The 26,654-nt window shown below is 29.5% G+C and overlaps 1 protein-coding gene across 2 annotated transcripts; it reads right to left on the bottom strand.

The window, feature by feature from the left end:
• Nucleotides 1-823: 823 nt before the first annotated feature.
• Nucleotides 824-26,009, bottom strand: gart (phosphoribosylglycinamide formyltransferase). 2 transcript variants are annotated; one of them, XM_051128855.1, is made up of 23 exons: nt 25,986-26,009; nt 24,741-24,809; nt 22,165-22,317; nt 21,921-22,016; nt 19,584-19,758; nt 19,334-19,445; nt 18,535-18,603; nt 18,338-18,463; nt 16,744-16,831; nt 15,900-15,985; nt 14,390-14,558; nt 13,093-13,327; nt 11,192-11,286; nt 8,892-9,001; nt 8,606-8,804; nt 6,682-6,933; nt 6,462-6,614; nt 4,943-5,146; nt 4,675-4,827; nt 4,476-4,606; nt 3,003-3,144; nt 2,634-2,749; nt 824-1,297 (listed from the first exon to the last, which is right to left on the bottom strand). In XM_051128855.1, exons 3-23 carry the CDS (start codon nt 22,307-22,309, stop codon nt 1,103-1,105), a joined length of 3,051 nt encoding a protein of 1,016 aa, XP_050984812.1. In that variant the 5' UTR covers nt 22,310-22,317; nt 24,741-24,809; nt 25,986-26,009; the 3' UTR covers nt 824-1,102. The 2 variants fall into 2 exon arrangements, with proteins under 2 accessions (XP_050984812.1, XP_050984892.1); XM_051128935.1 differs by having other exon boundaries at nt 22,165-22,314; nt 25,986-26,003.
• Between the last annotated feature and the right edge of the window lie 645 nt (nt 26,010-26,654).

Genomic DNA, 26,654 nt, shown 5'->3' with positions numbered 1-26,654 from the left:
ATATATATAGATACATAGATAGATAGATATAGATATATAAAAATAATAATAATAGTGACAAAGTAACACCATTCATTCATTTAACAGTCATTCATGTTCCCATCATACATTAATATGACTGGATAAAATATACAATCTTTTTTTTCTTATTGTATATTTCTAATTATATATTTATTTTTTCTTATAAAATAAAATATATATATATATTTCAAATTTGTATAGTTTTTATTCAAATTTTAATTTTAATTTTACTTTGATTTTTACTTAACATTTTAGTAGTGTTTTTTGTCGTGTCAACATAAACACATATATATATATATATATATATATATATAAAAATAACAAAAATAAAACAAGGACAAAGTAACACCAGTCTTTCATATTGTTCCCATCATATGATTGGATAAAAGCTACAATTATTTTAAAGATGACAATTATATGTATTTATTTCTTCTAAAAAGAAAAAAAGGTTTTTTTTATTCTATTTTAATTTTATTTAGCATTTGTGTTTTTGTTGGCATTTTAAATGTCTACATAGTTTTCAGTTCTATAATGTTTTATATTAAAAAAAATTGTAGAAATTTTATATATACATTAGTTAAAACTTTAGAAAAATGTGGATGTTTTAATGTTTTTCACTAAAGCTATATTTATTTGATGAAACATTCAATAATAATAGAAATAAAAGTGAAATATTTAAAATAAATGTTAATGTTAGTAATACATTTTAATATATTTTAAAATGCTATTTGCTGTATTTTTGAACATACAAACAAGCATGTGAGACCATAAATGAGTGAGAACAATGTAATAACACACATAATGAGGTTCGTCACAGAGCAGTGCAACTTTAATGCCAACAGCAAATACTGATCTAGTTCTGATACATGCAGAGAATAAAGTTCATCATGTACATCTCAAATAACACAGACATGAGCAAATATCCCTCAACAGCCTGCGCTGGACGAGACATTAAAACTTTCAGGAATTCATTTCTGGAATGATCGGATCTGGAATGTCTGAATGAAAGATCACAGTCTAGAGCGGAAATTAAAGACTAAAGTAGATTAGTGTCATAATGAGCGTCACATCTGTGTGTTTATCACTGAACGTTGTGGCTCCACACCATCCGACCGTCGTCTCGCAGCTTCACCGCGCCGCTGGCCACCAGCTCTAGGGCTGCCGGGAAAGCGCGATGCTCCGCCTCCCGGATGCGCTCCGATAGGCTGTCCTCGGTGTCAGTCACCAGGATCGGGACCGCCTCCTGGACGACGATCGCTCCTGCGTCCACTTCCTCCTGCGGATTACACAATCTTACTTTACTCCAGGGTTACGATCATTACCTAAAAACCATTAAAAATTACTTAAAATAAATGTTAACTAAAACAAGTTCACTTTTTTTATATTTGATTTTAGCTAGTTGTCAAAGAAACATTTCTCCTTTTCATTAAATTTTAGTGTTAAAGTACACAAACTAAAATTAAAAAAAAATAATACTAAAAATAATAAAACAAAATAAAACTAACTAAAAAAATAAAAAAAATAATATAAAAAGCTTAAACTTATCATTTTTGTGTAGTAGTACTAAAACAACTAAAACTAAAAATGAAAAATAATAATAATAATAATAAAACTAAACATTGACTATAAAATATCAAAAATTAAGATTAAAATATAAAAAGCTTAAACTTATTTCATCTAGTTGCAACATTTCTCCCTTTTTTATTTATTTAACCTGAAGTACTAAAATGACTAAAAATAAACCAAATTTAATTATTAAAAATGAATAAAAACTATAAACATACTTAAACACATTAACTAAAAAACATTTTAAAAAAATTACTTCAATGTTAACTAAAATAAGTTTACTTTTTTTTTTTTTCAGCTAGTCGTCAAAGAAACATTTCTTCTTTTTCATTACATTTAACAAAGTACTAAAGTCAATATACTAAAAATTCTAAAACAAAACAAAAACTCAATCTAAAACATAAAATCTATAGATATTTTACAAAAAAAACTTAAAACCTAATTTTAACAACTTTAAAATTAGTATCCTTCTCATTTTTAATTTACTCTAGAATTCTCAATTGTGTGTAGTAGTACTAAAACAACTAAACCTAAAGAAAATGGGAAAAAAAGAACAATGAAAACTAAACTATAAAATATCAGAAATGAAAATGAAAATATAAAAAGCTTATTAAACGCATTTCATGTAGTTGCAACATTTCTCCTTTTTTAAATGTAGTTTAAAGTACTAACGTAAAAATAAAAATTTTATAAATACAATTAATAAAAAAACTATCAACAATTTTATTTATTTATGTCTTTCTACTGGTTTCATTTTCACATGTTTTTTTAAACAATCTGTAATTTTTTATTTTTCACTGAATGCACAATGTGTGGTCTTGTTAAAATATGAAAAACAAAATAAAACAAAAAAACAACTATAAACATACTTAAAAAAAAAAAAAGAAAAAGACAAATGACAAAAACGCACAACAAAATTACCAAAACTTTAAAGTGGGAAAAAAAAAAAAAACCCAAAACAATTAAATAAATTCTAATTTAAAATATGAACAAAAACAAAAACAAAAATCCCAACAGTGTGTGAGTGAGAGTAAAGTAAGACTGACCGCCACGAAGTGCACCGTGCATCCGGTGACTCTGACGCCGGCCTGAAGAGCCTGTTTCTGAGCGTTCACTCCTTTGAAGGACGGCAGCAGCGACGGGTGGATGTTCAGCATCTTCCCTGATTCACACATGACCACAAACACACAACAGACAACACAATTCAACCTCATCTTCACACCATAACATTAAATCAAGTCTTACAATGCCTGCATAAAATATACAACTGTTTTAAATGAAAATATTTCATTTTTTCTTCTAAAAAAAAAAATATATTTTTTGCTCTTTCAGAAAATCAGAAGTTAAATATTCCTAAATAGAAAACATAATATATACGCATCTTCCTTCAGGCTGTGATGTTTTCTAAGACTCACCGCTCCACTTCCTGACGAAGGGTCCCGTCAGGATTCGCATGAAACCGGCCAGACAAACCAGCTCCACCCCGAACTCCTCCAGGACCTTATCGATGGTGCCGTCGAACTCGGCTCTGCTGCCGTACAGTTTATGATCCACAACCTCACACACAAAACAACAACACTCTTATTTCACTCTTGTGTGAATGTGTTTTTCTATTATACTACAGTGATTATTTTAATATAGTGATATTATTATAGTTTTCACTTTCATTTTAGTTGAAGTTGTAGTCATTTTGTTGTTTTTTTCTCATTTTTTTCTACTTTTTAAAATATGACGTCTATATAGTTCTTATTAAATTTCATTTACTAGTTTTAGTTTTAGTTATACGAGTACATTAAATAACAGTTAAACTAAATAAAATTGCTGTTTTATTTTTTATTTTTTGATTTCAATTAACATTTATTTTATTCCAAGAAGTGAAAACAAACAAAATTGTTTGTTTGTTAATTGTGGTTTTTGTTTTAGTTAATTATAATGGGCCTGCATCGGATTAAAATTTAGAGAAAAAAAAGAGCTAAATATAGGCACTGTATTACAGTTTTTATTTTATTTTATTTATTATTATTATTATTTTTTTTTTTGTATTTATTTTTACTTACTGTGTTTTTCAGTATTTGATTTATTTATGTCTTCATTACAGCTACTGTTAAAATTTTAATATGATTTGACCTCAATTTGCTTTTGGAATAATTACATCACTAAAATACTGATCTAAAAAACCTTCTGGGCAACTAAAAATTGTATTTTAAATTATTGTATATTACATAGTTATTATACATTGCATAGTACATATGTATTACATCATTAAAAAGTTTATATAAAAACTACCTTATGTGCAAAATTAAATTGTATTTTATATATATTACATATTAATTAAATGTATTAATTTTTATTTAAATTTAATAATATTTATTTTATTCATTTTCACAAATTTATTCATTAAGTAATTGTCATTAATAATTTATATAAAAACTACTATATGTGCAAAATTAAATTTTGTGTGTGTGTGTGTGTAATATATATATATATATATATATATATATAAAACAATTTTTTTTTTTTTTATATTATAAATAATTTATATTTTTTCAGCTCAATGAAAACTTTAATTTTGGTTTTAATTTGTGATCCTGGACCACAAACAGGCAAAAATACACAGTATGCGTCAAAATTATTGATTTTTCTTTTATGCAAAAAAAAAAAAAAAAAAAAAAAATAGGATATTAAGTAAATATTTAGTAAATTTCCTACCGTAAATATATCAAAACGTAATTTTTGATTAGTAATATGCATTGCTAAGAACTTCATTTGGACAACTTTAAAGGTGATTTTCTGCCTTTTTTGCACCCTCAGATTCCAGATTTTCTAATATTTGCATTTCAGTTTAATTTCAGTGTTGGTTTTGGTGCATCTGTATATTTGAGACCAACCCGCGTCTGAATGCCGGCCAGAGCGGCTCTCTTCAGCCCCATGACGGCGGGTCTGTTGGAGATCACGACCACGATCTCGGCCGAACTGGAGGGTTTCTTCACCTGCTCCATCAGCGCCTGCAGGTTGGTTCCTGTCAGACAGCAGAGCGTCAGAGTTCACAGCTTTATTCACACGTGTATTTTACGAGAGCACACGCACCGGTTCCTGAGATCAGGACGGCCACTCTGGTCCTCTTGCGTGAGGCGTGTTCCCCGTGATGAGCTCCGTTCTGGAGGGCGCTGGTGTCCGGCGAGCAGCCCGGACTGTCCTTCAGACTCCGCTCCAGGTTTCTGATGACCACCGCCTCGGCTCCTGGACGCACAAAAATGCACAAAATATTAGTTGCTTCATTAAAATGACCTTTATTTTTAAGGTGAAGTACGATTGATATGTGAAGCGGCGGTGAACGTGGGCGTCTGTGTCTCACCAGGTTGTTTGTGGGCGAGTGAACCCACGATCCAGGCCTCCTCCTGGGCCTGCAGCAGTCGTAGGACTCTCTGCGCGTCCTGTTTGCTGACCACCAGCACGGCGCCCAGACCGCAGTTAAACGTGCGGCTCATCTCGTCCTCAGACAGACCGCCCTCCTGCTGCAGCCATGAGAACACGGCCGGGATCCTCCAGCGGGACGCGTCTGAAACACAGGTCGACAACTGACATCATTTGAATATTAACATTTCAAGTAATGTTCCAACCTTTAAAAAAAAATAAATAAATAAAAAATATTATACATTTATAAATAAATATATAATGTATTGATATATTTACGTATATATTTATACATAAATATTATTTAAAAAAATATGAATTATTATTATAAATATATAAAATAAATTATTGCATTATAAAAAAAAGTACAATTATAAATAATTTAAATAATGAATATGTAATAAATAAATACAATTTTAATCAAATTAAATAAATGTCAGAATTCAGGACAAATGTTTATAAGATCAGAATAAAGTGCTATTTTGATTATTTAAATTTATTCTATTGTTAAAAAATATCTTGATTTGACAAAGCAGGACTTAAATTACATTTATCAGTGAAAGCAAGAATTTTACTAGATTAATTATATGAGATCAGAAAAAAATAATATTGCATATTCAGTTGTGGAAAACATATTTTTTAAAATTATTTTTATTTATTACAAACTGCAACTAAACTGCATGTATCAATCACTGAAAGAAAGAATATTTGAACTAAAATGGTGATTCTGCTTTTTTTATGAGATAACATTAAATACAGTGATCAGTGTATTTTTATTATATTTATATTTTCTATTATTTTATTGTATATTTATTTAATTATATTTGATTTTGCATATTAAATTGTAATTTATAAACATTTTATTATTTTACAATTTTATTACAATTTTTAAACAATTTTATTACAATTTCTAATTACAAAGTGTGATTAAAACTGTACATTTCAATCTCTGAAAAAAATACAATTATAAAAATTATATGAGGTTGGAATAAATGCAGTGATCAGTATTATTTTTTCTTATTTTTATTGTGTAAAAAAAATAATTTTATTTTAACATTGTTAATTATATGAGTTCAGAATAAATTCAGTTAGTGTTCATTAATTTAGCATATTCAATTGTAAAAATATATATTTGAATTATTTTATCTTCAAGTTTAATCACAAAGTTGTTTTATTTTGCATATTCAATATGTTTAATTATTTTATAATTTTATTTTAATTTTAATTACAAAAAGTGACAAACTGTCTATTTCAATCCCTGAAAGAAACAAATAGAATTATAAGATTCAGTGATCAGTATTTTTATATTTGTTGTAAAAAAAAATATTATAAATTTTATTTTAACAGTATGTTCATTATACGAGTTAAGAATAAATTCAGTAAGTGTTCATTAATTTATTTTGTTTGTATCAGGCTTTCCCTCATTTACTATTGGACGTTCATATGCAGATGTTGCTCACCCAGTTCCACTGCCAGTTCTGACGGCAGAACGCGAGGAATGTTCTCCAAGAGCCCGCCTCCGGTGATGTGGGCGTAGGCCTTCACGGCTCCGCTGCGCAGGATTGGCTGAAGCAGGCGGCTGTAGATCTTGGTGGGCGTGAGCAGAACTTCACCTTTAAAACACAACGCAGGTGTGAGGACGTCACAAATAATGCAGTGGTGAGTCTCACGCTAACGTACCGACAGTCTGCCCCGGCCGTCCGAACGGAGCGGGAGAGTCGTACTGCAGGCCGCTGCGCTCCAGGATCTGACGCACCAGGCTGAAGCCGTTGCTGTGAACGCCAGACGAGGCCACGCCGATCAGCAGATCGCCCTCCATGATGTCCTTGAGTCTGGGCAGGACGGCCCCTCGCTCCACGGCCCCCACGCAGAAACCCGCCAGATCGTACTCACCGGGGCCGTAAACGCCCGGCATCTCCGCCGTCTCACCGCCTCAACAAACACACACACGCACCGTTATTATACTGTCACTTGGATACTATTATAGTATTTATTCATATTTTTGCCACATATATCAGTTTTAGTTTTAATTATTTTAGTACATTAGTGCAAGTTAAACTGAATTCAAATGAGAAATATATGATATATTAAACAACAGTCAAAATCAGTCAAAATTTTAGCACCAAAACAATAAAAAAAACAATTTTTGTGTTTGTTTGTTTCCATTTGATTATTATATTATGTTTTTGGACTCATTCTTGTATACTAGACCAAAATAAATGTTTTGATTATTCTGTTGATTTTCCTTTTATATAAAAATATGGATTTATAAATTACAATAAAAATAAATAATGAAAAAAAAATATATCATGTTTAAGACTCATTTTAATGCTAAGTTCAGAAATAAAGTGTTTTAATTTAATTTAATTTAATGTAAAAAAAAAAAAATGCAGTAAATAAAATAAAATAAAATAATTGAATAAAATAAAACTATAAATAGCTAAACAAATGATTTTTGCACCAGAACAATTAATATACACAAATAATTTTTGTTTCCTTTTGATTGATTATTCTATTCATTTTGCATTTGTTTCTTTTTAAAGTCCGCTTCCTGCTGATATTGGTCACAAAAATGCTTTTAGAAATTAGTATAACAATTAAATAAATTAAATAAATAAATGTTACTTTGGCTTTTTTTTTTTTTTTTTTTTGCATTTATTTAATTTTAATCAACATATTTTTTATATATATATATTTTATATATATTTATATTTTTTTTCCATTATTTTGTAAGGTTATTATAAGGTTATTTAACTAAAATTGTAAATATGTAAAAAAAAAAAAGTATAAAATATATTTTTATTTTTTACATATTTACAATTTTAGTTAAATAACCTTATAATAACCTTATAAGATAATGGAAATAAAGAAAAACTGTGCAGAAGTCTGAATCACAACAAGAACAAAAAGCCAGTCAAACAATTTTAGCACCAAATCAATAAATAAAACATACAGTTCTCTTTGTTTGTTTGTTTCCTTTCGATGATTCTATTAATTTTGCATTGTTTCTCTGCTGTTGCTTTTAGAACTCATGATACTGCATAAATAAATAATTAATAATGAACAATAAATCTCATGTTTTTGAACTCATTCTGGTATACTAGACCAAAATAAACTGCTATTTGGATTGCTTTAATTAATTTGATTGCAAGTTATATATTGATTATATTCACATGATGAAATCAGTATAAAAATTACACAAATAAAATATATATTTTAAATGAATTTGATTGATTGTAAAATATATATATATATATATATATATATATATATATATATATATGCACATTATTTTAACTTGCAAAGCGTGGCACACAAAATTATATTAATATTTGTCACTCAAAATAACAAATGATTTTTTTTTAAACCAAAACAATGAATATGCAAAATACTACAATTGTTTTTGTTTACATTTTTTGATAATTCTCTTGATTTTCCTTTTATATAACAATATGGATTTAGAAATTAGTACAAAATAAATAATAAAATAAATAGCTATTTATTTATTGCATTTAATTAAACGATTATATGATCATTTTGCGTCGCTGTGAAGAACTGCAGTAATGTTTTGATTTCCAGCCTGGACGTGTAGTGTGAGACTGACCTAACAGAGCACATCCAGCCATCTGACAGGCGTCCGCGACGCCCCCGATCACAGCAGACGCGACTCCGACGTCCAGACGGCCGCAGGAGAAATAGTCGAGGAAGAAGAGCGGTTCGGCTCCCTGAGCGAGGACGTCGTTCACGCACATGGCCACCAGATCCTGACCCAGAGAGCCGTGGACGCCGCACGCCTGAGCCACCTGACAGACACAAAGCAGCTCCGCTTCATCACGCTGTTCCAGCGCCTCGGAGTCATCTGCAAAGTCAAAGTCAAGCACTCACGATACCTTCAGTTTGGTTCCCACTCCGTCCGTCCCGGACACCAGGATGGGATCGGTGAATCCCGCAGCTTTCAGATCGAAGAGTCCCGCGAACCCGCCGAGCTCCGCGTTACAGCCTGAAGCACAGACAGAGAAACGCCATCAAAACCACACACATCTCAAAATTCACATGTGAAAACTGACAATAAACACTCACATCCAAGTGTTTTTGACTCACTAAACTCTCCTCTCATGCTGTTTGTCTGCAGTTCGAGTGATGAGCTGAAATGATTGTTTGCTAATTCATCAAACTGATTAATGTTGTTATTGGAAATCAAGTTTTGAACCAGAACCTTCCTGTATGAGGAGTTTTTAAATAAATGTGAAAATAAATAATAAAATATACAAATATAAATATAACAATAATAAAAATGATATAATAATAAAATAAATAATTCATCTCATGTTTAGGACTGATATTTTAAGATAAGACCAGTAAAAAAATTTTAATTTGACTAAAAAACTCTATTTTATTTTTTAATTTGACAAAATGTTACTTAAACTGCATACATCACTTACACAGTCTCACCTTCTGAATAACTGCACAAAACAATATAAATATGAATCATATAAATATAAATACAAATATTTGAGGGGAATTATTATTTTTTTTAATTGCAAATAAAATAGGTTGAAATACTAAAATGACAAACTAAATCTGAAATATATATGACAAAAAAAACGATTTTATTTTTTAATTTGACAAAACGTTACTTAAACTGCATACATCACTTTTTAGTTTCACCTTCTTGATAATTGCACAAAACAATATAAATAGAAATAGAAATATTTGAGGGGAATTTAAATTTTTAAATTGCAAATAAAATAGGTTGACGTCGAAATATTAAAATGACTAACTAAATCTTAAATTAAAAATATATATATAAAAAATGGAAATAAAAATATATAAAAATGAAGGGGAGAAAAGCACATAAAAATACCAAAAATGAAACTAAAAATTAAAATGCAAAGTGAAAATATGAAAATATATAAGAAAGAAAGAAAAAGAAAGAAAGAAAGAAAGAAAGAAAGAAAGAAAAAGAAAAAGAAAAAGAAAAAGAAAAAGAAAAAGAAAGAGAAAGAAAGAAAATAAATAATAAATTAAATAATAAATCTTGTGTTTAGGACACATCTTTTAATATAAGATCGGTAAGAAGTTTTAATTTGATTACAAAAAAAAATATAATTTTTTTTAATTTGGCAAAACATTACTTAAACTGTATACATCACTTATGCAGTTTTATCTTCTGAATAAATTCACACAAATAATGAAAATATAACTATAAATATAATTGGGGATTTTTTTTTTAATTGTAAATTAAATAAGTTAAAGTTCAAATACTAAAAATATTAAATCTGAAATTAAAAAGAAAAAAAATGTAATATATATATATATATAATATATGCTCATAGTATATATATATATATATATGCTCATAGTGCCAGTGTCCACAAGTGAAGTCAAAAACAATAAATAATCTTGTGTTTATGGCACATTTTTGTATTTAACATCAGTATAGTGTAACTTTGATTGTCTTGCAAGAAAAAAGTAAAAAAAAATAAATAAATAAAAAAATAAATATATATATATATATATATATATATATATATATATATATACATATATAATTCTTTCTTTTTACTAACCGTGACTTCTGAATCAATGCACACAAAACAATATTAATATCAGGTATTAGGGGAAAATAAAAAAGTACTAAAATAACTAAATATAAAGATGAAATAAAAACAACAGCTACATATAAACAAACTAATAAAAATGCACAATAAAATGACCAAAACTTAAACCAAAAAATACATTAAAATTAATTAAATAATTACATTTAAAATTATTCAAATTTTTAGGGCTCATGTTTGTCACACAAAACAGTATTCATATCTGTCGCTCAAATCAGTGGCGTGATAAACATGAAGTGGCATGTGAAATCAGTGAAATGACAGAAGTATTAAAGTCTCCTCTCGTGCCATTAACATATTTGAAAGCGCATGACTGCAAGTGTGATTTCGTTTTGTCTGTTTGAGTGACGGCGTGCTAATTGACAGCATGTTGATTGATGCTGTAAACTGAGATTAAGCTCTGAACTCCGAGACCTCCTGTGAGAAAAACAAAGTTCACAGGTGTCTAGAAGTAAACAGGAAGATTAATCAGCCATCAATCATCAGTTCATGAGAAAATACCGGCAGTTATAAAAACCGAACGAGATGATTGTGTGTCAAACTGAGAGACGAGAGGATCCGAGACGACCGACCTGGACGAGCCGTGGCTTTAGCCAGAGGTTTGATCAGATCCACCAGTCTGTTCCCCGCTGCGATGTCCACACCGCTGTCCTTATACGTCAGTCCTCTGACACACACAAAACACACAACACACCATTCACAAACCATTTTCAGTCACTGAAATACAGCTCACAAAACAGCTAACTATAACTACTGAATTTTAACTTAAAAAAAAAAAAAAAACTAACTGAGATGATGTTAAAAATTAATGCTAAATAGAAGCATGTAAAAATAAATAAATTAATAAATAAATTAATTAATAATAATAAATGACAAGGTATTTAACTAAAACAAATTATTAAAAATTAATAAAGGATTAAATTAAATATTAATTAGTATGTTAATTAATAATAATTAAATATTACTAATTATGAAAAAATAGCATATATATATAAAAGTATTAAATAAAATACCAGTAATTGAAATGAAAAAAAATAGCATATAAGAGTAAGAAATATTAATAAATTATTAAATAAAATAATTAGTAATAATAATAATGAAATATAAGCTTATTAATACTTTTATTTTTTTATTTATTTTTTTAGTATTAAATAAAAATATTAGTAATTGAACTGAAAAAAGCATATAAAAAGTATTAAATAGAAATATTAGTAATTAAAATGAAAAATGAGCATATAAATGCAAGTATTAAACATTAATAAATTATTAAATAAAATTAAATTATTAAAAAAATAAATTACTAATATTTGTATTTAATACTTATAAAAATACAAGTATTACATATTAATAAGTATTAAATAATATATTAGTAAGTAAAATGAAAAAAAGCATATAAAAATAAAAGTAATAAATAGAAATAGTAACTAAAATGAAAAAAGAGCATATAAACATACGTATTAAATCTTAAAGTATCAAATAAAAATATTAGTAACTAAAAAGAAAAGTACTGAATATTCATGAAATAACAAAATATTAGTAATTAAAATATAAAAAGATCATACACAAATAAGTGTTCAATATTTATTAAGTATTAAATTTATAAGTAGTAAAACTACTAGTAATTAAAATGAAAAACATGCATATAAAAATATTAAATATGAATAAAGTATTAAAAAAATATTAATAATCTAATGAAAAATTAGCATATACACAAGTATTACATATTAATAAAGTATTAAGTAAATATATTAGCGATTAAAATGAAAAAGAAGAATGTAAAAATAAAACATTAAATATAAATAAAGTATTAAATAAAAATATTAGTAATTACAATTAAAAAATGAGTGTATAAACAAGTATTAAATATTAATGAAGTATTAAATAAAAATATTATTAACTAAAATGAAAAACAAGTATTCAAAAATAAAAAATAAATTACAAAAATTGTAGTAATTAAAACAAAAAAATGAGCATATCCAAGTAAAAAAATTAAATATTAATAAGTACTAAAAAAAAAAAAAAAGAAGAAGAAACTAGTGATTAAATGAAAAATTAACATATGAAAATAAAAGTATTAAATATAAAAAATAAAATAAAATGAAAGTGAATACTATAATATACATGAAAATGTGCATTATATACTAAAATAACACTGCCACAATTTTAGGGTGGTTGCTATGCAGTTGCTAGGGTAGGGTGTTCTGGGTGGTTGTGACACAAACACTAAACTTTATTCGTTGTGGTTAGTGATGTGAACAAACTCCCAAATGTAAACCGGAGTACCAGAGATTCTTGACCTGCAGACGACACTACTAAACGATTACTTTGTTTATTAGAAATGCATAGATCAGACATATCACTGATATTAAAAGTGAACTGTTTAGTAAACACCATGCAGTGCATGTAGTTAGTTTAGTGTTCTGCTGTGTGCTCCAGGGTTAACCGGTCAGTGTTAGTTAGCGGTCACACACACCTGCTGCGGGTGAGGTAAGCGATGGCGCGGTGGCCGATGTCGCGGCGGTAAACGGCATCAGGGAAGCTGATGGCCGCCACTCCTTCATTAGCGCTGTGTAACGCGCTCTCCAGAGTGGGCCGGACCGCAGTCACCGTCAAGACACGCCCACCGTTCGTGATAACTCCGCCCCCTTCCTTCAGCGCAGTGCCTGCGTGAAACACCTGAATGCCCATCTCTGACACCTGAGACAAACCTGATATATAAATACACACACACACACACACACACACACACATATAACATTAGCTAATATTAGTACATTAATATTAATAAAATTATTAGTAGTTAAGATGAAAATATATATGACACCTGAGACAAACCTGAAGAAACAGCAAACTCTTCATTCACTTTGTCAATTCACTTACATTCAAATGTCAGATCATCTTAAATAATTCACTTTTTTATTCAGATTTGAAATGTTAAAACCCTACAAATAAATAAATAATTATTTTTTAATATTAGTAAAAATACTCATTATAATAAAAATTGAGCATATAAACAAAAGTATTAAACTATAAATATTAGTAATTAAAATGAAAATAATATAAACATATAATATTTTACATTAATTATTTTGAATATTCTATAAAATATTTTATATATTTATTTTTACACATTTATGTTATTTAATAATAATAATAATAATAATAATAATACATTATAAAACTCAAATTAAAACATACAATTTATTAAGTATTACAAATATTAATATATATATATATATATATATATATATATACACACACACACACACACACACATTAGTTAATATTAGCACATTAATATTAGTAAAAATTAGTAATTAAAATGAAAATATATAATAATTGAATAAATATGAATAATAAATAATATAAAATATATAATTTACATTATTTTAATTATTCTAATTATTTTTCTATATTAATTGCATACATTTATATACATATTTATTTTTATAGATTTATGTTTAATAATAATAATAATTATTATTATTATTATTATTATTATTAATAATAATAATAATAATAATAATTTTAATAAAACTAATCTAAACACACCATTTGTTTAATTAAATAATTATTTAATATTATTTAATTTTTTGTACTTATACTAATTTTTTGTACTTTATATTATATTATATTATATTATATTATAAAGGTCTCTTATTTTGAAACATCTATGCTTTATTTCCAGCTGCTCATTCAAAGAGATAATAATAAAGACTTGGTTATACCATTTGAAGAGTTTTTGAGACCTTGATTTGATGTAAACGCACCCGTGATTTCCAGACCCTTCTTATATGAGGCCGGATATCCTCCGCTGGCCATGACCACAGTGACGGCCGCACTGTCCTGCAGCCACTGCACCGAACTGGAGCTCAGCTCCGCCTGCAGCGTCTTCTTCAGCACCTCATACAAATCAGACTTCAGCAACGGCATCAGGACCTGAGAGAGACACCGACAATCACTACAAGAGCTGTACAAGAGGAACAGAGCCACATTAAAGCTGATTATTTTCTTCTCCAGTGAACTGTAAACTTGAGAAATGAGTCAAATCGAGAACTGAATCAGTGAATGAATCATTATTCTGAATCAGTTCGTTACAATGAACCAGCAGATTCGAGTCACTGCACCAGATCTCATTTCAGCCTTTCAGGAGTTTCAGTCTGTTCCTCACAAAAACTGAAAAGACTTCGGAAAATTTGGATTATAATATATGAGCATATAACCATAAGTATTACATAGAAATATTAGTAATTAAAATGGAAAACAAGCATAATATATGTTTATATATTTTAAACATATAAACATTTTTAAAAAGAACAATTATAATATTAAAGTACAATAAATAAAAATTAAATATTTATTATTTAACACACGCATTGTATTGTATTGTTAGAATCTATTATTAAATAATTTTATATTTATTGTTTTTAACACACATATATGATAAAAATGAGCAATTATAATAATTGTTTTTACATTTATGTATTAATATATACTATTACATATAATAAATTACAGCATATATTTTTGAAAAATGTAACAATGAAAAAAATATACATATGAATAATTAGTATATTATATACTAATACTAACATTTAATGTTTATATATATATATATATATATATAAAACATTAAATTATATTTCATATATTAAAGCAACATTTTTTGTTGAAACACCAAGCAAATATAAATAAATAAATCGATAAATAAATAAAAATTATTAGAATTCAATACCTATTTTATTTGTCAAGAATTTTACATAGAGAGAGAGAGAGAGAGAGATAGAAAATTATTGAAAAAATAAATTAATAATTAATTCTATTTTTTTTTTTTTATCATTTATTTACTTTTATTAAATTTATTTCAATAACCGAAAACTACACATTTTAATAATTTAAATAATTGTTATAATACATTAAATAGTTTTATAACATGCTGTACAAGTAACACATTTGTGGGAAACTAAATTTATTTATGTAATAATGTTTTTAAATTATTGAAAATATTTTTTAAATATTATATAATACTTAAAAAAAATATTGTATTAATCCTAAATATATTTTATTATTTATTTATTTTATATATTTAAAATGACATAAATAATTTGGTTTCCCACAAATGTGTTACTTGTAAAGCATGTCATTAAATCAGCAGCTGGGTATTTTTTTCTGATCATATTTCATCCGGTATGAATTTGCCTCAAGGATGAACATGTCAAAAACAGCCATTATCACATCAAACGGATGATTTCCACAGAACTGTGTCAGGAATGTTCTCACCTGACATTCGGGGTCCCCAAAGCGGCAGTTGAACTCCAGGACCTTCGGCCCCTCTTTAGTCAACATCAGCCCTGCGTATAAAACACCTGAGAGACAAGAAGAGCAATCACTGACTGATAATAACAATAATAATAATAATAAGAGCATCATGTTCTGGCTCAGGTTTAATCAGCATCAGCTCTCTCGTTCTCGTGTTTATTTGCTGAAATACGTCACTGATAAAATTCTCACATCAATCAATCACACGATTCACTCTCTTCTGTGGAACAAACACTGAAGATGCTCTTTCTATGCAATTCTAAGAAGTGATGACAGAAGTGTGTGTCTGACCTACTAAACGACTTCTGAAGACGTGATATAGTGCACGAGACGTGCGAGCGGCTGTTTTGATATTTTTATGGTGTTTGTTTATTGGAATTATTTCAAAAGATCTTCATTTCTGTTCAGCCCTACAGGTTTGTAACAACATGAAGGTGATGAAATGAAAACACAACGATCATTTTTCAGTGAACTATCACTTCAAAAATGTTAAACAGTGACAGCAAGCATTCTGTGGCCAGAAAAATCTTTTTGAAATGGAATTTATTGAACAGAGTATTTGATTCATCAGGCTTCTGTAATGCAATGCAATCCAATGATGATTGAGAGATGAACGAATACACTAAAAGAGCTGCTGCTTGATACAAAAAAAAAACCTATCAATCAGAGACAGAAGCCATGCAGATGATTGTGTGTGAAGCAGGTTTAACAGCAGATCCTGTCGATCGTTTAGATCTGATACAGTAGGTCTTTCAGGGTTAAGCTGAGGCTAATTGCACTAGTAGTGTGTGTTTGTTAGTCTCACCCACGTACGGCGCTCCCTCTTCTCTCATGCCGTCCACCGTCTTCTGCAGAACCGATTTCTTGATTTCCTGCAGCACTTCCTCTGACACCTAACACACACACACACACACACACCATTCACACTTTAATAATGTCACCAAAACACAGGGCTCTATGAGACACGTTTGATTTAGTAACCAAAAAGCATGTAAATTAATTAAAATAATGCAACATATAAAATTTAACAACACTTTATTGAAAGTTTAACAAAAATTACATTTTAGGGCCCTATAAAAGCATTTTTCCCCTCTAATATTGTTTTTTTTTAAATATATAATAATGAATTTATGATTTAATACAAATTTAATACAAAAACTAGTGATAATCAAATGTAACATTACAAATGTAATCAAATTAAAATGTAACAATTCCTTTTACTTTTTGGTAAACAATGCGCTGTACAACTGAGGTTACCTTTTAAAATAAAAAAGTGGTATTCTTAAAAAAATAAGTTTAATAATTACATGTAAATAAAAATGTTTAAATACATTATTAATTATTATTATTATTATTATTATTATTATTATAAATAATACTATTATCATTTGAGAATCATATATTAACTTTACAATAACATTTATTAAATTATTTTATTTTTTAATTAATTTCATTTAGAAATTAATGCATACATTTATAAATACATTTTATAATTTAATTTAGTTCATATATTTATAATGCTAATAATTATAATTTATTAAAATTTAAAATGTAAAAAAAGTTGTATTTTATTACTATTACTTGAGAAGCATATATTATATTTATAATATCATTTATTAAATGATTTTATTTTTAAATTAATTTCATTTATAAATTAATGTATTAATTTATAAATAAATTTAATACTTTAATACATACATATATATACATATACATATATATATATATATATAATTTTATTATTATTACTTGAGAAGCATGTTATATGTATAGTATCATTTAATTATTTTATGTTTATTTATAAAGTAAAGTATTAATTTATAAATTTATAACTAAATTTCATAATTTAATTTAGTTAATATATTTATAATATTAATATTATATTTATAATTTAATATAATAAATGTAATAATAATATTTTTATAATTTATTAATTTAAAATGCAAAAAAAAGTTTTTTTATTATTATTACTTGAGAAACATTGTATTTATGATATTATTTATTAAATTATTATTATTTTAATTTCATTTCATTTACAAAATAATGTCTTAATTTATAAATAAATTTCATAATTTAATTTAGCTAATATATTTTTAATATTAAAATTAGAATTATAATTTAAATTTTAAAATGTAAAAAAAAAAAAAAGTTTTATTTTATTATTATTACTTGAGAAGCATATATTAAAATATGCAATATAATTTATTTGTAGTATGTAATATTTGTCACAATTTCTTCAAGTTAAACCAAACATTTTTTTGTGGTATGAATTTCTGTGTGTATCATGGTAGTTTTTCTGGATTGAACCAGTAAAATGTTCATGAAGTGAGTATATAAAAATTACCACAGTATTTATATTAGTTCTAATTTATCCATGAGGTGAATGAGGACGTGTTGACCTGTGGTGTGGGGCAGTACGCGCCCATCCCGCCCGTGTTTGGCCCCTGGTCTCCATCCAGCAGACGCTTGTGATCTTGAGCCGGTGGCATCGGCGACACTGTTACTCCGTCACTAAAACACAAACACTGACAACAGACGAGACGCTCAGTGCCATCTGATCACCTGACACAACCGTTAACAACCAGGAAATACTTACAGAGACTTCCTCTCCTTCCAGGAGCTCCTCGACCACCACAGTCTCACCCGCAGAGCCAAACGCCTTGTCCTGAAACATCAAATAATGAAAAAATTACTCATTCTGTTCATCAAGGACACATTCGTGAAACCTGAAAAACATAGAAAATAAAAAATCATGTGACACTGAAGACTGGAGTAATGATGCTGAAAATTCAGCTGCGCATCACAGAAATAAATTGCATTTTAACAGATATTCACATAGAAAACACATCTTTGAAACTGTAATAATATTTCACATTTTTACTGTATTTTTGATCAAATAAATGCAGCCTTGGTGAGTAGAAGAGACTTCTTTCCAAAAACATAAAATCGTAATTATTTAAAAAAGTTAGGAATGATTAACTAATAAATAAATAAATACAACACAACAATACCATACCACTAATGTTCAAAAAAAAAAAAAAAATGAATGAATAAATAATTTATAAATAAATACATATTTATTAATATTTAATAATATATTTAAATTATTAACTTCAACATATTTTTATTTAAATAATACAATATATTTTTAATTCTTATTTTAGCATTTATTTTAAATATATATTTATATAATCAAAAGTGTCACTTATTGCACACAAATTGTTACATATTCAGCAAAGAGTTTGAACTGTATATTGAAGGATTTACACAGCAAACAGCTCTGAATCAGTGAATTATTTTGCTAACTGTGAAACATTCAAGGACACATTTCATTCTTTCAAAGACACACACAAACAGAACTGCAGTGAAAATATAAATATTAGAGAAACACTGACCTTCATGATGTCCACAACCGCCTGACACGCCTCGTCTTTATCCCGAGCGACTACGACTCCCTTCCCGGCAGCCAAACCGCTGGCCTTCACCACCAGAGCGGGAAACTCGGCGCTGAACAAACACAACCACACGTCAGCGATGTGATATTTAGATGCATCTTAAAACACCCATTTATTATAAGTTGCATTCGTTTGTTGCCACAGAGAATGATTGCGACTTATATATTCAGCGCAGGTTGCAGACGTTTACCCTCGGATGTATCTGCAGGCGTCCTGCGGGTCGGTGAAGGAGCTCCAGCGCGCCGTGGGAATGTTGTGACGCTCCATGAAGGATTTGGAGAAACTCTTGCTGGCCTCCAGCTGCGCCGCCTTCGCAGACGGACCGAAACACGACACGCCGGCGGCCGTCAGGTCATCCACGATACCTGAGAGACGGTTAACATCATCTGTTATATTCGTTTACAATATAAATCACAAACCTCATATTTACATGAAAATAATTTTAACATAATTAATAAATAATTTTAAAAACGTACTGTACGTATAATAAACAAAAGTCATCTATTAGCAAACATTATCAAAATCAACATTTAGAAGATGTTTTCACTTGATATTTATGGTTACTACGGAAATGCGGAATCCAGTCATAAAAACGGAATTTACTGAATAACACGGAATGTCACAGAATTTTACATCAAACCACAATATGGACTAGTATCTGTAAATATTACGCCACAAAAATACCATTTAAATGTGAATCCTGCATGTTCTGCGTGTCTCTGGTTTAACGAATGGAGCAGACCAGCGCTTTTGTTTACCACACACACTGAAGCGCACGTGACGCTCGCCGTGATTTCAGCATTTGACCGTTACATTTTAGGAAAATTAGCGTTATATCATATACACACAGAAATGTAAAGGTAAACACGGCAACCCGTCAAAATAAAAGTCCGGTTTAACTTGAAGACATTGTGTCAGATATATACTACTACTATCACTACTACAACTAAAATTAAACAAACATTATTTTTTAGGGTATAATCACACAACATTTCTTCTATGTTTTGATTTTAATAGCAAATTCCCCTTTGTTTGGCAAAAAAAGCTTAATTTTCAATAATTAAAAGATAAATAAAATTAATGTTTTATGCCTTCATTTGATAACCAGAACATTTTAAATACACAACACAGAATTTCTGAGTGCAAAAAAAACTTTCATGAGGCTATTTTATGAATAAATTTGAATAAATTAAGTATGCATTCAAATAATTAGACATGCTAACAATAAATCATACGGTGAGAAAAAATAAAACATTTCATAGGGCCCTAACCACGTCATTTTTGTTCAACCTTTTAATACAATTAAATTAATACAATTTTATTTAACCATTAAAAAGGGGAAAAAGCAGAATTTAGAAAAAATAAATCAGAACTTGGGAGAAAATAAAACTAGATTTCATAACTAACTAAATCAACATTCAACAATCAGTAAAATATTTTATCATAAAATAATATTTATTATGTACAACATTGTTTTTAGAGTATATTTAATATTAATATTATTATTTAATTTTTTACATTTTAATGAATATTTAATTAATATTAATATTATTTTAATTAATATTAATATTTTTTATTTATATTTTATTGTATGTGACCTTGGGCCAGCATCACGGGTATATTTGTAGCAATAATCGTCAAATAATAGTCAAAAATACATTGTATGGGTCAAAATGATTTTTTTTATGCCAAAAATCTTTAGGATATTCAGTCAAGATCATGTTCCATGAAGATATTTTGTAAATTTCCTACCGTAAGTATATCAAAACTTAATTTTTGATTAGTAATATGCATTGCTAAGAACTTCATGTGGACGACTTTAAAGGTGATTTTCTCAAAATTTTTATTTTATTTTATTTTTTATTTTTTTACAGATTTCAGATTTTCAAATAGTTGTATCTCAGCCAAATATTGTCCTAACAAAGCTTATTTATTCAGCTTTCAGAAGATGTGTAAAGTTTAAAAAAACAATTGCCCTTATGACTGGTTTTGTGGTCCAGGGTCACATATTATAATTTGTTCTATTGTTATGCTTTTGTTAATAAAATACTATTAAATAAAGTTTTTAAATAAACAAGTGTATATGTGTATTTATGTTATGTTATGTTGTTATGTTATGTTATGCTATGCTATGTTATGCTATGTTAGATTAGATTAGATAACCCCCCACATTTAGCAGATGTTTTCACAACATGTTGCTTCCAAGCGGGCCACAGGATGACTTTAATGTATTTAAATGAATACATTGTTATTAATAAATTAAGATAATAATAATAATAATTTTTCCCCCTCAGGAACTAATGCTTTACCAAAGAACTTGCAGATTTAGACTGCATGTGATTTTTTTTTCATGTGTTTATCAGATGTTTGTACACAAATATGATCAGATTATATCTGATATTATGTGAAACTTTACTTTTCTGTACAGAAATTTATATTTGACACTGGCTTATGTGCAATCTTTCATCATCTATTTTGATCATTAAGAAACATTTGCCTGTTCTTCATCAGATGAAGTGTCTCTTACCAGCAGCCAGAGGAACTTCTGGACCAACAACCACGAGCCCCACGTTATGATCCTTACAATACTGAGCTAAAATCGTGTGATTGTTCACGGACACCTCTGGAGAAAAAAAAATGATAAAAAAATATTATAAATATTATAACACGTCTTCATGCACACACAAAGTCTGAATGTGCATTAAGTATATTTTAAAAGCATATTGTTCATTTATTTTTATTCATAAGGAAAGTTTTTCTAGGTCTCTCACCGGAGTTGATGATCTTCCCGCTGTTGGCGGTTCCTGCGTTACCCGGAGCCACGAGCACCTGCTGAACATGCGGCGACTGCGATAACTTCCACGCGAGAGCGTGTTCCCGTCCACCGCTGCCGATCACCAACACCCGCTCCGCCATGACGTCTGCTGATGATTTAGTTACATTATCAAAAATATATATATTTTTCCATTCCAATATTCCAACAAATAAATTACTGGTAAAAAAAAAAAAATACTTAAAATTATAAATATTTTTATCAAAATATGTACATTTTCTGAAGAAAAATGCTTGGGCAGTTGCTAGATTGTTCCTAGTTAGTTAAATTAAAGTCAGTTCATGTCAGCTGAATTCTATTAAATAATATTAAAAGATACAGATTTGAATTTAATAATGTAGTAATAAATGCTTCAGATATATTTTTCATTGTTAGTTCATGTTAACTAATGCATTTAAATACTGTAAACAAGTAGAACCTTACTGTAAAGTGTTACCAAATTATTTTAATTAAAAATCATTCTGCAAGTTTTAACACATCGGTTAAATGCCCAAGTGGACATATCTCTGATATATTAATCTCTGTCTCACAAAATGTCACTATCTGCATGCCAAGCATGCTAAATTGTTTTTATTTCTTTTAAAGCGGCGGTTTAATTGCATGAAGTGTTTGACCTATAGGATGCAGCGATGCGAATTTGATCTCATCTTCTGCCGCTGACCTTTCGGTGCTGCAGTAAGATCTTAAATCCTAAAACATAAACGTCCAGCGGCACATCCATAAACACCTACAGAAGCTGCGCAACACTGTGCTTTACCATCATACTAAGTGCAAAAAAATCATGGTGCATGTGCACAAACCATTGCATCACATTTGTATGAAAAATAAGTTTAAAAAACATACAGAAGCATTGAAACACCATGCATAAGTGCAAAAAAAGCATGGTGCATGTGCACAATCCACTGCATCACATTTGTATGAAAAATAAGTTTAAAAAAAAACATACAGAAGCATTGAAACACCATGCATAATAAGTTCAAACAATCACGGTGCATGTGCACAAATCACTGCATCACCTTTGCATGAAAAATATGTTTAAAAAAAACATACAGAAGCATTGAAACACCATGCATAAGTGCAAAAAAATCATGGTGCATGTGCACAAACCACTGCATCACATCTGTATGAAAAATAAGTTTAAAAAAAACATACAGAAGCATTGAAACACCATGCATAATAAGTTCAAACAATCACGGTGCATGTGCACAAATCATTGCATCACCTTTGCATGAAAAATATGTTTAAAAAACATACAGAAGCATTGAAACACCATGCATAAGTGCAAAAAAATCATGGTGCATGTGCACAAACCACTGCATCACATATGTATGAAAAATAAGTTTAAAAAAAACATACAGAAGCATTGAAACACCATGCATAATAAGTTCAAACAATCACGGTGCATGTGCACAAATCACTGCATCACCTTTGCATGAAAAATATGTTTAAAAAAAACATACAGAAGCATTGAAACACCATGCATAAGTGCAAAAAAATCATGGTGCATGTGCACAAACCACTGCATCACATCTGTATGAAAAATAAGTTTAAAAAAAACATACAGAAGCATTGAAACACCATGCATAATAAGTTCAAACAATCACGGTGCATGTGCACAAATCATTGCATCACCTTTGCATGAAAAATATGTTTAAAAAACATACAGAAGCATTGAAACACCATGCATAAGTGGGAAAAAAAATCATGGTGCATGTCCACAAACCACTGCATTACATTTGCATGGAAAATACCATCAGCTGACTTTGAAAGCAAGACTGATGATCATCTGGCATAGTTTTTAGTTGAACTTTGACTCTAGAACCTACTGACAGGATTCCTCAGGTTGAGTAACAGTGAATGCTGATAACTGATGATCAAATCAATCAAACACACAGAGCAAACACACAGTCACAGTCAGAATGTTAACTAGCAGCACATGAGGGACTCACATCACGAGATTCAGGGTTTGCTGCTCATTTACTTCTACTATGAAGGTTTTTAAGTGCATTATCTGAACAGCAAATGCAACACATATGCATGCATAATAATGCATTAGATCTCTATATTCATGTGTTGAAATGCCTCAGTGTGAGCAATTTACATGCATGAACATGTTTGCTGGTATTTTCAGGCACAACCTTTATAAAAGAAACACTGTGGTTGTACTATTGTAGTTTGATATGGTTGTAAAGTAGTAGCATGCTCAGATTTACAATGCTACTTTCAAAGTGCATATCTCATAATATTATGAACAAGTTAAAAACTAGTACTTTAATGGTATATGACCATAAAGACACGACACTAACACAGTACAAATGTTCAAAAAAAAAAACTGTAAAACTTTCAGTACTGCACAATACATCATGCATTCTGAGAAGTAAAGCTGCAACACCAGCCAGACTGTTAAAACAATGAGTAACTTTAATAAACTTTATGGAAATCAACCATCAACTCTTTCATGCTAGTTGTTTGAACATGCATTCGTTGCTTCTATAGGTGTAATTGTTAACTTACGTGATTTCAGATGAGCAGCGGGTGTTACAATCGGGACCTTCTAGTGTTCTGGTCGTGAAGGAGTGACGGTAGTGATGGGTCGTTCTTGAACGATTCGTTCATTTTGAACGAATCTTTAATGTGACTCGGGACGAACGAGTCGTCTCGGCGAGTGATTCGTTCAGTCATCCTATTAGGTTCTGTACTGGAATTAGTTCACCTGTTTTAGAGTGGTTCGTTCACCTTATGGGGCTGTCACGTGATGAACGAACGACTCAAACCCGAAGACTCAAAAGATGAACTAATCAATTCTCTTTCCGGCTCAGACTGCATAGGTTAACATTAAGGGGCTGTCACGTGATGAACGAACGACTCAAACCCGAGGACTCGAGAAATGAACTAATCAATTCTCCTTCCGGCTCAGGCTGCATAGGTTAACATTACGGGGCTGTCATGTGATGAACGAACGACTCGAACCCGAAGACTCAAAAGATGAACTAATCAATTCTCTTTCCGGCTCAGACTGCATAGGTTAACATTACGGGGCTGTCACGTGATGAACGAACGACTCAAACCCGAAGACTCAAAAGATGAACTAATCAATTCTCTTTCCGGCTCAGACTGCATAGGTTAACATTACGGGGATGTCACGTGATGAACGAACGACTCGAACCCGAAGACTCAAAAGATGAACTAATCAATTCTCTTTCCGGCTCAGACTGCATAGGTTAACATTACGGGGCTGTCACGTGATGAACGAACGACTCGAACCCGAAGACTCAAAAGATGAACTAATCAATTCTCTTTCCGGCTCAGACTGCATAGGTTAACATTACGGGGCTGTCACGTGATGAACGAACGACTCAAACCCGAGGACTCGAGAAATGAACTAATCAATTCTCCTTCCGGCTCAGGCTGCATAGGTTAACATTACGGGGATGTCACGTGATGAACGAACGACTCAAACCCGAAAGCTTGTCAGATAAGAGGCGAGGTGAGCGAATCATAGACTAAAGACACAGGTAAACAATGAAAGAATCTTTTCTGTTTCTTATAGCATTATAGTTTTGTTTTGTTTGTAGTGTGATCAACGTTTGTGTAAGCAGTAGATGTGTTAGGGAAGTAAAACGTAACATTTTAATTATATTTTGCTAAAATGAACAAAATGAACGAAATGACTCGAAAAAAGATTCGTTCATTTTGCTGAACGAGACTCAAAGGACCGAGTCGGTAAAATGATCCGAACTTCCCATCACTAAGTGACGGACAGTGGACCAACGTGTGTTTCCCACCACAAACCACGTGCACAGACTGATAATTCACAGGCTACTGATATTCGATTCGCTAAATGATTCGTTCTTTTGAATCGGTTCTTTTTAATGTTTTAGTTAAGTCGAATCGCAGATTGAGGTGTGATCATAAAAACAGCAATATTTCTTACAATATGTGTGTTTTACTAAAAACAGTCATCAACAGTATCATTTAACAAGAATTACGTTTGAACTGGAGCGAACTGTCCGAACGAATCGATTCGCTCGAAGTGAATCGGACAATACCTCACAAACACGCTGAACAAAAAGGGAATTTAATGACAATTAAAAGAGTGAATTGTAAAGTAAATATACAATATAAAGATTGGAAGTTTAAGCTTTTGTTTAGTCTTAAAGTTTCTGTTTCAAGATTTCAAGAAAGTTTACGTTTCACTGTAATCAACTTCCTTTCGGAGATCGTGGAGAATTATGGTAAATGTAGTTTATTTAATTATCCCGATTCCCAGAATCCTTGAGGAATGTTACCTACGGAAATTTCCATTATAATAAATACAATACAAATACAGAAAAGTAGGTGTTTTTAAACATATTTCCCAAAATGACTGTGATTCCCTATAGCCGTTTAATTTAACTTCTGTAATTTTTAAATTATAACTTCTGTAAA

The sequence above is a fragment of the Labeo rohita genome, chromosome 1 (genome assembly GCF_022985175.1).
Source record: "Labeo rohita strain BAU-BD-2019 chromosome 1, IGBB_LRoh.1.0, whole genome shotgun sequence".
Taxonomy (NCBI): Eukaryota; Metazoa; Chordata; class Actinopteri; order Cypriniformes; family Cyprinidae; genus Labeo; species Labeo rohita.
Note: the sequence above shows the minus strand (reverse complement) of the source record. Positions and strands in the feature narration are given on the sequence as shown.